Raw genomic sequence first — 17902 nt, 5'->3', positions numbered from 1 at the left:
CCTGTCACTGGGCACCACTGAAAAAACACTGGTCCCATCCCCTTGACACCCACCCTTTAAGTATTTATAGGTGTCGATCAGATCCCCCCTCAGTCTTCTCTTCTCCAGACTAAAAAGACCCAAGTCCCTCAGCTTCTCCTCCTAAGAGAGGTGCTCCAGTCCCTTGATCATCTTTGTAGCCCTCTGCTGTACCCTCTCCAGCAGATCCCTGTCCTTCTGGAACTGGGGAGCCCAGAACTGGACACAGTGCTCCAGATGGGGCCTCACCAGGGCAGAGTAGAGGGGCACGATGGCCTCCCTCAACCTGCTTGCCACGCTCTTCTTGATGCACCCCAGGATGCCATTGGTCTTCCTGGCCACAAGGGCACATTGCTGGCTCACGGCCAAGAAGACATTCTGTCACCTCTCTGCCATTTCATTCTCCAAAAGTCGTCTTGGTCATTCCCACAAACCCCTGGAGAGGAAACGAAGGCTTGAGTTCCTCGTCTCTCTTAGCAAACCGGGGATTCACAATATAGATGACATGATCATGTGGAAAGTGGAACACATTGTCAGTGAAAGAACTGACATCTGAGCTGGACAAAGCAAACCAGGAGATAAGTCAAACAAACAAGAAGTCTGGAAGATCAAACGAAACCCCTAGATAATTTATTAGATTAAGACTTCACATACATATATAAATATACGCTCAAGATGGGATTCAACAGTGAGACCGGAGAGGCCAGAAGTGGAAAGGGTGTGGTTGCCACAGCTACAAGGTGCAAAGGCACAATGGCTACACAAACACTCGGCAAACGCGCGTGTACGAGCCGCTCGGGAAGAGCACAAAGTGAAGGCATGGGTGGGAGCCCCTGCAGAAGTCATGTCCCCCCACAGAGCCTTGCGTAGAACACGGCCTGACGTGTAGCTGAAGCAGATCAACTGGGAACATTCTGGACAAACAATCTATGGCTGGACTAAATCCCCATCGGCAGCTTCCTAATATAGGAGCTTAAACTTAAAAGGACACTGTCAAGTGATTGCTTTTGCTGGTTTAATTTTTGCATTTCCTCCACTGTTTTAGCAGATGGAAAACAATTCCCCTCCCAGTCCCAGCTACTGATTTTGTCCTTTCGTATTTGACAATCATTGATTTTTTTTTTTCTAAGGCTATAAATGTTTTAATAACTTCAACTTTGTAGTGCCTCATGGCAAAATATCTTTGCTTGCGCTGACTGCTAAACACTGTTCCTAATGTACTGCTGATAACTAGAGCAAGAGCCAGCACTACAAAAAATGATTTTTCAAGGGGCCTACCAAATTAATAGCTTTCGTTTCTTCACCCACATCTCATAGACTGCTAAAACGTTGGTCTTCACCCACCAGACATTTCAACCACCTTAACTCTACAATTCTTGGCTTCATAAAGGTATGCCTCCTGTGTAGCACCTTGAGCGTAGAGCCCACAACCCTGACAATGTCCTTTTAAAAACAGCTACTTCCAAAACATAGATCCAAGTCAAAAGTCACCATCAGAATTAGAATTGTTAATGAACAAAATGGACCATAAGGAATCCTAAAGCAGCTAAATATTGGCACCCACAAGAACCAAAGAACAGAATGCTCCCACGCAGTGTTCTTGACTGGGTACACAAAGGCACCTTTCAAGAGATATACATGTAATTTTTGCTGTTTCAAAAGGTCAGTTAGCACTTATTAGAAAAGGCAATTAAAGTTTCAGTCAACCTGGAAAAGAGAAGCAATTGGACTGAAATCAGAGAACTGTGTCTTTATAAATGCCAAACGTCAACAAAAAAAAAAATCCCCAACAAAACTAAAAAAACACCGAAACCCAACCCCAAACCCTAAGATCTATGTGATAGTCTTTTCTTCATGGTTTTTCAGTTTTCCTGCTGCTCCTTATACATTTTTCTCTTCTTTCCCCTCCCTTTCCCTGCCCTCTTAAAGAAGCAGAATATTCAGCCAGCAGAATGAGAGAACCTATTTCCCCACCTGTCACGCTTGGGTGAGGGCACAGAAGGCATCTTTGGGGCTTTAAGCAGAAACCTGTGCCTTCACAGGCTCAAGGAGCAGAACAGGAGGGACATTCAACAGCAGGTGGACATACTGGAAAGAACCTATAATACTTCACTGACAGCAGGACAGACCATGCAGGGCCTTTCCACAGTAGTCATTTTCTGCTCCAGTAATGCTGCTCCACTCCTTCAAACTCCTCCAAGCAGCTTTTAAAATTCAGCTGGGATGCAGGAGAAGGACATCACCTAATTTGTGATGGAGGCCGGGTCTGAACGGAACAGCCCAGGGTAACCTGAGGTTCGTCCTCCCCTCCTTTCTCCTTTCGTTTCATCGCTGTAGGAGGACGGTGCTGCCAGGGGCACGTGCTAGAGGTCCTGCACCGATGCTCTTCACCAGAGAGGAACCTTGCCAGCTCCTCGCAGAGCACCAAAGAGGAGACAGCAGGTGAAGGGCAGGCAGCAGCCATACCCCAAGGATCAGTACAGCATCTCTCTGCCGTGAAGATAAGCAGGGCTGCCTGAAGAGACTGTCAGAAAAAGCTGTACTGGCCCACGAAACGGTGTTTGGGAGCAAATGGCCTAGAACTTGCCCGTACTGGCTCCATTCTACCTTTCCCTCGCTGCAATTTTACTGTGCAAAATGAGTATTTTAGCCTCATATTTCTAGGAACACATGCCGGTGGCTACTGTTACAATAAAATATGAACACTGCATTTTGGAGAAAATGACCATTAATCCTGTAATCTGCAGTCATTTTTACCAATTCGGCACATTTCTTTAAATAACCAAGTACACGCAGTAGATGGAAGTGCATTTAAATAAACTGAAATACATACAGCATGAATAATTAAAGTCGGCAGGGAAACGTGCATTGCAAGCCGCTAGTGGAAATAATTACTGATTTGTCTTATTTACAATGGAGCCGGGATACAGGATCAAAATAGTGCAAGTTAGTGAAAATGTCTTAAGACTGTTCTTATACTACCACTACTATATATTTCATCTTGAAAAGTACATCACATAGGCTTTGGACCACTACAAAGTCTGACTGTGTTCTGCTGCTTCAGGGTTAGGTTACTTAGCACATAAACTCTGTCAAATAGCACTGATTTAAAGAGGAGTATATTTCAAACGGATGCCTAGTACATCAACCTGCAACATTGTCTATTAATGTTATTAGACACTGTATAGCTGAGCTTACGATATATCCCCTAAAAGCCCAGCGTGTTGAATATGAGAATATTGAAGGGAAAATGTAGATCATAAAATCACTGAAAGAAGTACTAAAGTGCTTGTACCTTTATAATATGCCAGGTTTTAAGCAGACTTGTTTAATTAGAAAATAATCTACTTTGAACGTGGTGGTTCTTGACTGTTAGGCAGTTCTTGCAAACTGCTTTAGAGCTAAAAATCGATAATGAAATATACTTCCGATATGAGGCTGGCAAAACTGTGACTTCAATCTATTAGAAAATGTTGTAGATTAAAAAAAAATATTCTATTTTAGAACGATTACTTGGCACATGAAAGGTTTAGAAAAAAAAAGGTTAACGCTTTCTGATTAGTCTATTCCAACAATGTTCTTGCACCATGATTACTAAAACCAGAATGAAACTGGATGCTAATTATCTGCGTTTTAGAAGAGGGGAGACAAGCAGTTGTCACTCAAATAATTTAAAAAAGGTACTTTAACACAAACAAATCAGCAATAAAAAGGTCCTAAAAATTCTAGAGAAGGGCTGTAGACCAACAAGGCACGTCAGATGAAGAAAATCTCCTCGAGGAGCCGGCTCTCCTCCAGCTCTTCTGCTCTGCTTATGGAGCTGCAAGGGGTCTGGTACCAAGACAACGGCCTGTGGCTTGCATGACGAGGCGTGTGCACTTTGTTCCTGTCGTAAGATTCTCTGCAGAGGTGTCCAGAGACAGATATGGGACTCATTGCTTCAACCAGGTCAAGGAGACTGGCTTTGTACCTACAGAAACACAGCAAGAAAATGGAGCTCCATTAAGTACCACAGCACCACGCAGGACTTGAAACCTGTCCTCCTGCCTTCATAGTTCAGACTAGGCTTGGATTTGTCTGGTGGGGACCACCAGCACAGAACAAATTTTGGTCACTGTGTTCCTATGAGGAATACCAACACAGAAAGAGGAGAGCAAAGCATGGGTGCTCGGGTTATTTTAAGCTGTTTCATCAGCTTTTCCATTTGAGGTGTGCAAAGTCTTAGTCGCACTCCGGAGACTGACGACAGGCTTCAGAGATATGACAGCCAAATACACCAAACAAGTACGAGGCAGTCCCACACAGGTAATGGTAAAGTGACTTATACACATGCTGCACTTTTTCCAATAGACCTCTGCACTTGATTTAGTTTCCCAGGGATTTGAAAACAGCAGGAGACTTTATTATTATTGCCACAAACTACACGTGCTTCCTGTAAATCTCTATGCACTATATGGTCTGTCTGGTGGAAGCACTGAAGGAATATAATCTAAGCAAGGCAATACAAAAATCAACACTTCAGGCACCGAGAGAAAAGGCAAAGGTGCTAAACATTACTCAGGCTGTCCTTTAAGTGTGAGTACAGATGTGGGGGAAGGTGGCGAGCCAACGTTAGCTGGTAACGCACCCTGAATAACGGCAGTTACTTCAGACAGAGACTTCCTATTAATATTCACACAAGACAAGACCTCATCTAAATACCAGCACAGGATTGATCATTACAATATATTTTCTCCTGTCCAATTTTAAATGTCTTAAACAATACCGCTTCCACTGCTTCCCCAGGGAGGCTGTTCTCCAGTCTACGAGATATCGCTCAAGAGTTTTACCCAAAAGTCTCCTTTGTTCCGTCCTGTTGTTAGCACCAACCTGCCCGATTTTCCCAATGCTGAAATAATTCACACATTCAATGGCTTACATGCAAAGAATGTTATTCACAGCACCCAACCTAAGGTACCAGCATAGCTGGTTGTTTTCAACGTGGTCCCTTCTCTTATGAACAGAAAGAGTTCATCCATAGCATAAGGACACATCTCAAGCCGTCCTGCACTGAGAAAAACCTCTGATTTTCCTTTCAGGACAGTGGGAGCCTAGGAAGACTGAGAAATTAAGTCAGACTGCTCGGGTAGGTTCCTGAACTCAGATGGGATGAAAAATTCTTAAGTTCAAATATTGACAAGGGTTTGAGTTCATCCATAGCATAAGGACACATCTCAAGCCGTCCTGCACTGAGAAAAACCTCTGATTTTCCTTTCAGGACAGTGGGAGCCTAGGAAGACTGAGAAATTAAGTCAGACTGCTCGGGTAGGTTCCTGAACTCAGATGGGATGAAAAATTCTTAAGTTCATTGATGTGAAAGATTAGCAGTGGCCAATGTATCCCCCAGAGGCCAACTACAACTTGTGTTGTCCAACAGCATCATGCAGCAGCGGTAGGTAGAGACTTCCTTCCCTAAACATCCGATGCCATGCAAAATATCCTTCATTATCTCTACCGGTAAGCGTTACACCCCAAACCATCATCAGAAAACTGATCATGATGAGGTAACTTATGTCTGAGACACAGAAATACTTCCTCAGGTCAGAGGAGTTAGCTGTGGTACTGCTGGGCTAACACTGATGTTAATGGCAACCGCTGCAGTTATGCTACGATTGCTTGGAAAAGCCAGTTCTCATCTCCTTCAATTTGTATTGTTTCTTCCAATTTGATGGTCGCCATTGCTTCTGACACAGTCCAACTTGACATTATGGCGCACAGGGCTTTCTCTTCTATTTGACTATCTATAGATTGTATTATTTTCCTTCAGATGTACTAGCTCACATTTCACCCAACCAGAAACCCATTTTTCAAATCTCTTTTTCACATTTTAAGCTTGCCTACATGTATTTCTATTATCTGTCTGTTTAAATCACACCCAATAGCCAAAAATGAGCGACTCGAAACAAAAAAATATAGCTGTAGTTTTGCTTCAATTGGACTGTGTAAGTGGCTATCCCTAGGCAAATGTGATGCCTTACAGTTACCCTAACCAAGAATTTTGGGAGTGTATGAGGGTTTTGGGTAGCCAAGCCAGGCCTTTTTGAAAGGGTCTGTTGTTTGTATTAGCATTCAGAAAGCACCCTCTAAAAACTGAGGCTCCTTAAAGATATCTCCAACGTAAACGGAATAAAGCTGCACTGATAGAGCTGGCACATAGCTACATTAGACTTCTCACGTAGAGAAAGTTTTGGACTAGACTCTATATAGATATACACAGATGCTTTGAACCCCAGAGAAACCCAGTTAACACATACACTGGTTTCATTAGCCACACCTAAAACTTCTTTTTAGATTAATCTAGTCTAGCATACAAATGCTTATCTCCTCTGACTGTAGTGCTATCATAAAATTTCAATTTCTCCAGCAGCCACATTCAATCACAGATTAGGCAGGGGGAAACCAAACCAGTCAGTGCATTTATAGCAAACGTGCAGGCCCTAGATTTCAGCGGTACCTTCGAGTTCATTTCTTCTGCAAGTTTATCTAAGTTTTACAGCATTTCTGCTATCAGGAAGCCTAAATGATTTGGCAGATTACAAGCGCAGCAAATAGCAAAGATTATGTAAAAGACCAGGTGTTGTAAATCAGTCTATTTGACACCACAGTTATATATGCAATAAAGTGAATGAACTCTGCTAACAGAGCGCTATCTGATAAAGAGAATGCTCCTCGCAGGTATTTAGTGTTTAATCCCATGATAATGGTTTGCCCTGGTTTGTCTAAGCAACATCAGACAGCATCTGGCTGGAGGCAAAAGAGTAGACCCAGAATGGTTTGAAGCTCGCAAAGACAATTTTCCCAACCTGTATTTGCAGCCGGATATTTAAAGAGACACAGTCATAATGCTCAAATCCTGACATGCAACTTTCTCTAAAACCAGGATATGTATTCCTTGCACGGTCTGAATAAATGCATAAGTAAAAACAGGCTTCATTATTATTATTATTAATACGACAGTTAATGGCTTCAGTGAAGTCAAAGCTGCAGGATCAGGCACCCGAGAGTCAGAACATTTCAAACAGGAAAACTGATCTGGGAAACTTGGCTTGTGAATACTCAATGCTCTTTTAATGCAAATTAGCAGCCAAGGGTACCCTCGTACTGTTCATGCTTCCCAAGGAGAAAAAACTCCCAAATGTTCTGTGAAATTACCAGCGCTGTACATTGAGCCACATACAGAAACTCCTCACGAATAGATAGATGTTCAACCAAGCAACCACATGTCCCATCAATGCTAGCTGCTAACACAGATTTTCTTTGATGGGTTTTGCCCTCTCAACAGAAGGAAAACGAGGTGGGCAACTGTCCCTTTGAGCATGGTGATAATTCAGTCTGTCTTCACCTTTTTGGTACATTTGCCAGTGTGCTGGAAAGTCAATGAGCACCTCCGCAACAGACTGGAAAACAATCTCTTTTCTAAGCCTGGTTTTGACACTTCCCCCATGTATATTTTTTCATCTAACTTTCATGAGCTTGAATCTCTGCATGTTTCATCACAGGAGAAGAAAATTCATGAAGTCTACAAGTTTGCATTAGAAGTCTAACTATTTAGACAGCTAAAGTTTGGTGGAAGTAATCTGATCATAAAATCTCCAAAAACTCCATCAGGAGAAGGAACAAAAAGAATGAGCGTGCAAAGCATGAAGAAGGCAGGGCCACGTGCAAGAGGGGAGAGATGGGAGCGAGAAGTAAGCTTTGAAGCTCTTCTTTCAATGAAGAAATTTGACCTTTGCTTGTAATGTAGAAGTTAAAACTCTAAACATGGCTCAGAGGGCAGCATGGAAATTGCCCAAACTGTCTGAGAGGGAGGTACCACCAGGATCAAGTTTGCACAGCTGGGTCAGTGCAGAACTGTGACCTGGGTGGCTAAATCCCTCCTGGTCAGGCATTGCACAGTGCTGGGACAGTATTCCCTTCTTCTCCTCTGTACAATTAACACAGGTGGCTGGAAATTTGGTTCCTCAGCCACTAAAGCACTTTTCATAAATTATATTAGAAACTTTCAGCTTTCCCTCCTAATTAGGTAAGTATCTAGTAGAGTTTATAAACTTAATGTAAAAGAGTTTTGTAGTCCATCAGTAAGGTAACAGGGAACATCATAAGCACTACAATTCAGAACAGCTCATTAAATGTCTACATTTTAAAGAGGAAAACAGCACAAAAATAAACACAGGTTGGCACCGAGCCCAATCCTTCCTTCCACGGTATTTCTGTTTCACTGCCTGTGCAGCAGGAATACAACTCTCTGAACATCTACAGGTGCCTCTTTGCACTGTGTCTCCAAATTGGAGGGGAAGGAAGGCTCTCACATTTTTATGACAAACACGCAAATCTGGCTGTTGCTCTGGGAACCATAAGACCACTTATTCCCAGGATGGTTGCTGAGAAATCACCTGAAACCACTTGGTATTCTGTCTAATAAAACCTGCTGGGCAATCAGGGTTCAGACAGTCCCACAATGTACAGTGCCTAAAAAATGGTCAGATTATGCAAAAGCGATACAGAGAACTCATTACTGCGCGGGATATTACAGAAAATGGTCCTCTTGAAGGTAAGCACAGAGCATCCTTGCATCAATTGGCTGAGCAGTGATGTTTGTTTATTTATTTATTTATTTAGACATTTGGGATATGTCATTGAATTTTTAATGTTTGTCTGTTTCCCATTGCTGGTAAAATGTATTTCTTACACGCTGTTCAATTTTTAAACGACACTATTGTATTTTCATATTACACAGTCCCCTTTAACTAATAATATCATTTGTTCCTTCCTGGAAAAATAGCACAACCCCAAACAAGTTTGATATTTGGAGGAGCAGGAATTTCCCCATGAGGCAAAATAACTGAACTTATTAGAGTCATAAATACTCTGGCAGTGAGATATATGTATATTTCTTTAAACAAGCAGCGTCAGACATTATTTGATCACGATGTTCAGAGATATCTTTTCATTTACAGCCTCTGAAAATTTATTCTTCAACCATAAGTGTGTACAAAACACACAGAATGTCTCTTCTGCAAGGTGATGGCATTTCAACAAAGCATACTGGCAATACGGTTTTGGAGATTAGTAGCTGTATAGGCTTACTTTATTTAACTGTATATACCATAGGAAATAAAAAGGTTTATTTTTATACTACTGCTTATATTTTCAACATAAAGTTCAAAGTGATTTGCTAATGTTACATGAATTGCCTTTGAATTACGGTATGGTATTGTGCTTAAGTACAAAGCCTAACGCTATTTTGCATTCATAAAACACCGCCTGCCTCCAAGCACTTTACAAATGCTAAATACAGCTAGAAACACACTTAAGGGGTAGGGAACAGACCCATTTTACAGAAAAGGAAGCCGAGCTTATTATTATTATAAAGCAAATATCAAATCCCTATTTTGACTGGAACAAGCACGGCCAACAAAAGCAGAACAAAAAACCAGATGCAGATAAGAAGCGGCCTCAGCAGTCAAACTACCCCAAACCTGAAGACACCAGACTAGTGATACGAACGGAGATTATCTGGAAAAACTGGCTGTGATGACTGATCACCCACCCCCAAGTTAACCCAGGCTCTATGGAAGGAGGGCAAAACTCTACCCAAAGTAGAGTTCTCTCCACTTCCTGCCATCTTTGCATCTACATACCATCCTTGCATCTACAATCGTTGCATTAGGGATGCTAGAAGTATGTCCCTGGCTTGCCTTTTCAACGTCCACGTAGCAACCTGTTGTCCACAGATCCACCTAATTCCTTTTTCAACCTGCTGCTTCCACGATGTCCTGTGACAGCAAGCTCAGGAAGTTCATTGCTATTGAAAGACATATTTTTGTGTGTCTGTTTTAATCTGATACCCCGCTAGTGTCACCGAGCGCTTTTTAAGGATGGACTGCAGCCAGTCTCCCTTACATGGTGGGATCTGATGAACCACAGTTGCACTCTCAACTTACCCACTTCTCTCACAACTTTGTAAACCCTGATCATTCTCTCATTCGGTCTTTACCTACCCAGAGGCATAGGTTTTTGGTCTCTCCTTGTCTGGCAGCTCCTTTGTTCCCTTGATCACTTTAATTTTCCTGTGCAGTTTTTCTAACTTCCACTATTATCTCTCTCGACAGGCAGAGACCTTTCACACAAGAATCAAAATGTGGGTACATCAAGGTTTTTGAAGCTCTGGGAAACTTTTGACTTCACAAATTGTCACCACCTGATTTGAGTTCAGCATCAAGTAGGCATGGTGTTGGTGACTCCAGGTAAGTTAAGTTTTCGTCCACTCATTTTTGATGCCATTTTGGAGTTTCTTGCTATTGACATGGCATTTGACTATCTGAAAGAACTTCGTATCATTCACAAACTTATTAGGTCACCCAGAGGATTTTGCTGTTCACTTGCTCTGGGTCACTGATGAAAAGCCAGACTACAGGGTTCTTGGAGACCTCAATGCTGATTCTTTGGCGTCATGAAAAATTAGTATTAAGTCCCTTTGCCTGCTCTCATTTAATCAGCACCAAATCAGTAAAAGGACTTTTCCTCCAATCCTGCAAAAACTTGATTTCTTTAACAATATTTGGTGTGGAACCTTGGCAAAGGCCATTCGAAAATCCAAAGGTATTATAAGTCCACTGAATCCTCTATGTCACCAGGTTTAGGATTTCTGGGTTCAGGATCCATAGTTCTGAGGTGATGTCTCAGATTCTTTCTTCTCTCCCTCCCTGCTATATGAGCACAATCCAGGTTTTAACCAGTGTGCTATTTGGTCCAGCAAGCCCGAGATGAACATGGCAATTAATATTAAAGACTGGTTCAGCAGGAATGAAAGCTGAGAAAGAGAAGCTGACTTTAGAGTCACTCCCTGAAAGGCCACAAGTTGGGATAGGGGACTTTGTCTTTCATATGTGAACTGCATCTCCAGTGACCACAAAACACCCTGGGGTGATATTCCCATGTACTGACTTTCAAGATGCTGAAACCCAAAAAGGAACACAGAGAAGTGCAATTCTTGAGGCTGAAACATCAAGAGAATGAACAAGAATAAATCGGGAATCAGAGACAAATGGACTGTGCCAGTTTTCCCATTTTATTTTCATGCAGGTTGGGACTCAGAGGAGACACCTCACTGTGGGATACAGAAGGAGTGAAATTCAACAGCGCTGTATATTTGTATTTAAACCAACTCCAGGTTGGGATGTATTTCTTGCCTGTAATGGGTCTGTATTTTCCAAAGGCATCTCAAAGTTTCTTAATTCTTAAAGAAAAAGATCAGACTGCAGAATATTTCAAAGCAATTAAAAAAAGATCAGAGCCTTTTATTTAAAATACATCACATAATGTAAAACAGAATATATTTACACAGTGTCCTCAGCAAGAGCCTCCCGGAGTACTGTAAAACCCACACCCACATAATAGAGAGCTTACAGTATCAGAGACTTTTAGAGAACTCTCTGAGGTGGTATTCACAGAATCATAACCCAGAGAAGGAAAAGACTTATTAGATCATCCAGCCATCTCCCTGCTGATGGAGAACCATTCCCTACAGTGTGCTTCCTCACATTTGTTGCTAACAATCAGCCTCTCGCTATTCTCCTTGGGAAGTCATTCCACAGCCAAATATATCTCATACTATCATCACCATTATTATTTATTTATAGGCTACCGTATAACCTCAAGGGCCTTGATCAGGATCAGGGGGTCCCACTCTACAACCACTTGTAAGAGTGATCCTCTCTCCAAAAGAGCACACGGTCTGAAGAGGTAAGTCGAAGTCCAGGGGGAAAGATATAACATACAATTAAGGACATTGGAATAGCATGGAAAGTGCCACAAATGTTCCATGAATTTTTGCTTCAGAGCTGGTAGGAGGAAAAGGTAAGTGTCACAAAAAGAACATGTTTCTGATAGTCATCTAGAGATAAACAAAAAGGATTTTCTTCCTCCCAGCTTCACACTATTAGTTATAGCTAAAGATCCGGCATGGTACTGAGAAATCTGTCTCCTTTTTTGGTGCAAATGCTTCTTAAGCATTTGAACAATATTACATTTCTCCCTTCTGCTCCAGTCTCAGTCAACATTTACCCGAGACACATGTATTTTAATTTTTTCTCATAAATCAATACCTCTAGCATAGCAACAGGTTTTGCCAATTTCTTTCCCATAAGCGATCACCCAGAAATGAGCACCGAGTTCCCCTGGTGAGGTTCTACAGAAGCAGAGAGGAGATCAGCCCCCTCCAGCACTCAGGCTAAGCTTCTCTGTGGAGAAACGGATGACAACAGCCCTTCTGCTGCCGCTTCATCACCCCGCATGCCCCTCTCTCATCCCTGTGGATGTCCTGATAGACCACACCGCAGCAGATCGCCGTGTGTGCCACACACCTACACCACCAACCAACTCCATGCCTCGTTTTGTATGGTTATAACAACTATCACCACATATTGTTGAAAACGAAACCAGAGATTACAGCTCTGTAGAGCAGAATTACAGAGAGAAACAGCAGAATTGAGTAACATCATCACCTCTTCGCTAACCGAAATGAGCCGCAAGCGGCAGTGTCACGGGACAAACCCTCCCTCCCCAGTGCGATTAAGAGTAGTCAAGAGCTGAACAGGACTTGGCTTGGAAGGGGCTGAGCACCCCTGGTTTGCCCCTCACCTTTTGCAAACCCAGCAGAGCCAGGGCACTGAAGGACACCTGACCCAGCAACAGCATCTCAAAAGCTTGTGCCCTCAGGCAGGGCTGATAAGAGATTTTTTCCTCCTCAGTTTTCACCCTGGCTTCACCTGTGATAGCATCCACCCGGCTGTCATTACTGAAATAAGCATTTCCATAGCTCTCATTCTTCCTTTCTACACAAACCAGCCATTTTCACTTACCCAGTAGAAAAAGACCAACACCTGCTTTCCTCACCTTTCCACACTCCCGTCTCAATGCTCCCAATCCTCAGCTATTCCACCTCTTTGCTCCTGGTAACTCAGCCTTTTCTATTATTTCCTCATCAGACTTTCGCTAAGACCCTGCTGCCATATCACCAACCTGTCAAATACAGCTGAAAGGGCTTCTTCATTGTTTTTGTCTCTGTGTGCTTTTAGTAGCTAAAAAACAATAAAAAACCCCGCCAGATCATTTATTTTAAGGTATGGCTGCAGGCAGCTGAATTGGCATAACTGAGGTTGTAATAATTCTGGAAGGGGGAGAGTGAACAAAGACACGAGTGCTGGGAAGTAAAGAAACCTTTTAAATCAGATCTGCCAGTGAGAGAGGAAAAAATTAGAATGAAGTTTTAGTATAAAAGAAAGAAATTACAGAACCACAGAACTACCATGGAGTTTAACAACCACCTCTGCAATCACTCTGTTTGTATTGTCCTTTTCTCCCCTCCCACACACCCGTTTCTGTCTCATCAAGCCTGAAAGCTCTTCAGATCAGAAAATGAACCTCTGTGTATGTACAGCACCTGGGGCCCTGATTCTGCTGTGATATTGCATAATAACTCTGCACTTCAGAGCATGCTTAGCTTTTATTCCCTTTAAGCACTCTGTCATCATAGCGTATCTTCAGCAAGATCTTCACCCTTTATTGTTCTGGGCCAAAACTAAGCTGTCATCATCTCTTCTGCCATACCTCATCCCCCTACTTCTCCTGCCTTAGTAGCCTTTCTTCTCAATTTTTTGCTCTTACAAGTTTGTCCCCAAGCATCTTCCCCCTCAAAGCAAACTCTAATTCAATGAATCATCTTTAAAATTGTGCTTTTTCTTTTATAACGTACTAAAGCCTCTGACAAAGGGTTGCATACGTAAGTCACAGTGCAATCCTGCACCTCCCCTCTGCCAGTCTCAGTGTTGCCCCTTACGTTTTATTTCTTTTCCATGTCTCATCTCTTCTTCCTAGCGTGCTTTCAGCAAAGGTGGGACTGTCTCATACCCTGTACTTTCTGGGTACTAAATAAGTACAAAATAATTTTAAGGGGCACATCTTAGGGGAAAAAAAAACCACCACAACACCATACAACATACAGCTTACAAAGCCCATCATCATTTACATGAATTACAATCTGTCTTTTTTCACAAGCTCAGTCAGAATTCCCAGCTTGTCAGATAATAAATCAACCTTTTGCTTCAATTGTACAGTCACTGGGAGATCTGCATAGTTTTAGGTCAAGCACTTATAACCATTTTATGATTCCAAAGTTTTTTACCTTGTCATTTAGTTACTGAACTGTGAGCTTTCATTGACTTTCTAACCGATGTGGCAAGAACTGCTACTAGCTGTGCAAGATTTAAAGCCTCATGGAGCAGAGGAGCAAAATCGGACTGCAGTAGTTTTAAGTACATATTGGGGTGGAATCGTGACCCTATGGAAGCCAATGGAAGTTCTGCCACTGGTTCACCGGGGCTGGGTTTCTTCCACGTCTGCTGCCGTTTGCTGTGTTGGGGTGAATAAGTACTGCAAGCTCTCTATTTTACACCCTGGAAACGAGATGCCTCAGTAAATGCTTGGAAATTATTTATTTTACCTTTTTCATTTTTTTTTTCCCTTTCTTCTTTTTTCTGTCCTGGTGAAATATTTTATATACAGCCAATTGCTGTACCCAAACACCGACTCTTCCTGTGGATCTGCACAATCCTTCCTCTCCTGCTTGTCAGCTTAATTTCTTCTGCTGTGGCATGTGGTGTTTAATAGCAAAACCTAGTACTCAAATTCTTCTGTTTCTTAATTATCTCTGCCCTGTCAGCTATATCAGTGAAAACAAGTTACCATTAGACAATTCAGATACCGGTAAACACCAAGTTCTGATAATATAGAATCCTGTATTACTGTCATTATGGAAAAAGCTGTTTCAGGGAGCTTTAAAAAAATTAAATAAGCCCAGTACTTCTAAATGGCCAAAAATCTAAAGATATCTTAATTATTCTTCAATATCTTAATCATTCTGTGGAATCTTGATCTTGTATAATGGCCATTTTAAATGAAAGGTTTGCTGCTCTGCACAGTTGCCACTTCCTTCTAATTGTGAATTAAAGCATAATTTAGTGTGGCTCTATGCCAGCACGGCTAGAAAAATTTACAGACACTAACTCTGGTTGAAATAGGGGGGAAAAAGCAGTTAGATTTCTTTAAGTAATAGAAAATCACTCACCAAGTTGTACTTTAAAACAAAACACTAGAGCTTTAAGTTGACAAACTGACTTGAATTAAACCACATAAAAAAGTGCTTGCACCGTAAATCTTACAGGGCAAAAGTGATGGTAGGTTATCATTCTGTTTATTAGCATGCACTTTGGAGAGTTCAGGGCAAGTATGGATACGCATTCATTCCATTTTATGCCGCACATTACTGAAAACACATTCTCCATAAATAATTCATAAATGCATTGTCTGAAATTTCAGATTCCAAAAATACAACACGGTTTTCAACTTTATGGTTGCTTGGTCTTCAAAACAGAAATAGGCAATTGGATGGATGGACTTGGCAAACCTGATAAGAACCCATCAGTCAGAATTACACTCCAGAGGTAAATGCAAACACCTCCCAGCTCCCGATCGCTGGAACAGCGAGGCCATGACGATAGCCCCTGTGCTGGTGCTAGCTGTCCCTTGGTAGGGAACAGGGAGGAAAAGAGAAAGGGAAAAAGTCACCAAGCAGTGAAAAGGAAGCGTTTAGTTAGACGCTTGACTTCAAAAAGAACATTTATTAGTAAAAAAAACCAATGCCTCACTGTTCTCTGTTCACTCGCTGGGTGCATTGCAGGAGAGTTTGGAGCGAAAAAGATGTTTTAAAGGATGGGGTGGTAGGGAGCTAATAGGTTGAAACAGCCTAGAAATCCAGAGGAATTTAAATTTAAAGTATAGTAACAGTCAAAATACAGAGGACGGACACATTTCGCCTTGCAAAAAGCCCATTTTTCTGACCAGACTGCAGAACAAACTTCAGCACTGCTTGCTACTCTCAGCTTTTACTTGGTACCACCTCGTTAATGCTAATGACACAGTAACGGGCATCATCTTTTATGTCAGCTACGCTAGCAAATGAGAGGTAGATGGGATCTTGCAGTTCATATAAAGTCTAGTTTCTTCAGGGAGCAGAGTGACCACACCACCCACGGAAGAAACCGAAGTACGCTTCACAGGCTGGAGCGCTTCAGCTTTACGTGCCTTGTGATTCTGTATCTTGCTGACATTATATATGTAGTTTATGCTCAGTTGCTTCTTTTTCCTTCACAACGTTCTGAGAAGCCTCACATCAGATAACAACAGCTTTTCAGCCAGCTTTGCATTCACTTACTCTGTACTGCTCCCCCTTCCAGTGGCAGGCACACACAGTTTCGGGTACCTTATTTGGTGAAATCCTTGGTGCCTGCCCCAAACAGAACAACCCACAATCTCCCTGTTCGACAGCTCTTCATCTCAACTCATTCGCTCCAATTTGCCCCAGAACAAATTGTTGCAGCCGAGTTCAAATACTTGGCATCCCAACACATTGATTGCTTGGGCACAGGCCATACATGAAGAAGAAAACAACGCTACCATGAAAATTGCATTCCGGGACCCAACTGCTGTAAAACTTCCTGCTCGGTGTGGAAGGGTTGGGACTATCTGCCGCTCCACTCATTTCCAGGTGTGCTGAACTCTCTGGGGTAATCTTTAAATCAGCTGAGATTTCATACATCAAAGATGAGGATACATAATTCACGAGAAGTCACTGAGATAAAACAGTAGCTGTAAAAAATACAGCGTGTTGGTGGTGGCTGGTTCAGCATCTCAAAGAGGGGCGGCTGCTGGTGAGGAGTGGCCCAAGAGCACGCCGTGTGGGAAAGCAGGCAGCGTCCTTGGAAGCTTCCTAGGGACACCCACACTGAATAGGCTTGACACACTGCTAGTACCAAGGTAGAAGGCACCCTCAGAAAAAAAAAAAAAGCAGCAAAGCACAGAGTAGAAGGCGCTCGGGCCTGGTGTCCCTTGGCTGTAGTCATCGCACGCTAACAACCTCTTTCAAAAACTTCACACAGGTGGTAGGTGTCCCGCTGAGATAAATTACCTACTTTCGGTTGCTGAACAGATGGGCAGGGGAGTGAAATTTTAGTTTGTTCATTCCCAGCAGTAACTAGCAAAGATGATCTCAGGCTCTGCAGGATTACTTTTCGATAACCATACACCTGCGGACAGTCCACATTTCTGTCAGAAACTACATAAGGTCACTGATGCGCTACGGAATAACGGCAGGGCACTTAACAGCTCCAGACTGATGCTAAGTCTCTCCTTCTCATATTCTCCTGAATATATTCCAGGCTGAGGGGGGGGCCAGAAAGTGTACAAAGAGAGACCTCAACAGGCAAAAGAAGTGGGCCCACAGGAATCTCACAACATTCAACAAGGGGAAATGTGAAGTCCTGCACTTGGGGAGAAATAACCCCAAGCACCAGCACAAGCCAGGCTGGAAAGCAGCTTCACAGAGAAGGACCTGGACATCCGGTGTCCTGGTAGACAAAAAACTGAATGTAAGCTAACAAAGGCCATCACTGCTAGCATGTCCAGGGACGTTATCCTCTCAACTCAGTCCTGGTGGGACACAGCTGGAGTGCTGTGTCTACTGCTGCGCTCTCCAGAACAACAGACACGTACACGTTCAAGTGAGTCCAGTGAAGGGCAACAAAGATGATTAAGGAATTGAAATATCTGACAGGAAAGGAAAATCTGAAAGAGCTGGGACTGTTCAGCCTGGAGCAAAGGCGGCTCAGGGTGATCTTATAAACGTGTATAAATACTTGATAGGTAGAAAGGAGACGGGAGTCAAGCTCTTCTTGGTAGTACCCAGTGAAAAGACTGAAAAGAGGTAACAGGAATTTCACTGAATTTC

The 17902-nt window shown here is 42.6% G+C and overlaps 1 protein-coding gene across 4 annotated transcripts in view; it reads right to left on the bottom strand.

The window, feature by feature from the left end:
• Nucleotides 1-644: 644 nt before the first annotated feature.
• Nucleotides 645-17902, bottom strand: part of KIAA1328 (KIAA1328 ortholog) — a 179758-nt gene continuing 162500 nt past the window's right edge. For all 4 annotated transcript variants that reach the window (XM_014949408.1, XM_014949406.1, XM_014949407.1 and 1 more), the window contains one exon: nt 645-3988. In XM_014949408.1, the coding sequence (XP_014804894.1) occupies nt 3775-3988 (214 nt within the window). In that variant the 3' untranslated portion in view covers nt 645-3774. The remainder of the gene's footprint in view (nt 3989-17902) is intronic.

The sequence above is a fragment of the Calidris pugnax genome, unplaced genomic scaffold (assembly GCF_001431845.1).
Source record: "Calidris pugnax isolate Ruff unplaced genomic scaffold, ASM143184v1 scaffold144, whole genome shotgun sequence".
Classification (NCBI taxonomy): domain Eukaryota; kingdom Metazoa; phylum Chordata; class Aves; order Charadriiformes; family Scolopacidae; genus Calidris; species Calidris pugnax.
The sequence above is the reverse complement of the archived record's forward strand: the minus strand, read 5'-3'. Positions and strand labels throughout refer to the sequence as shown.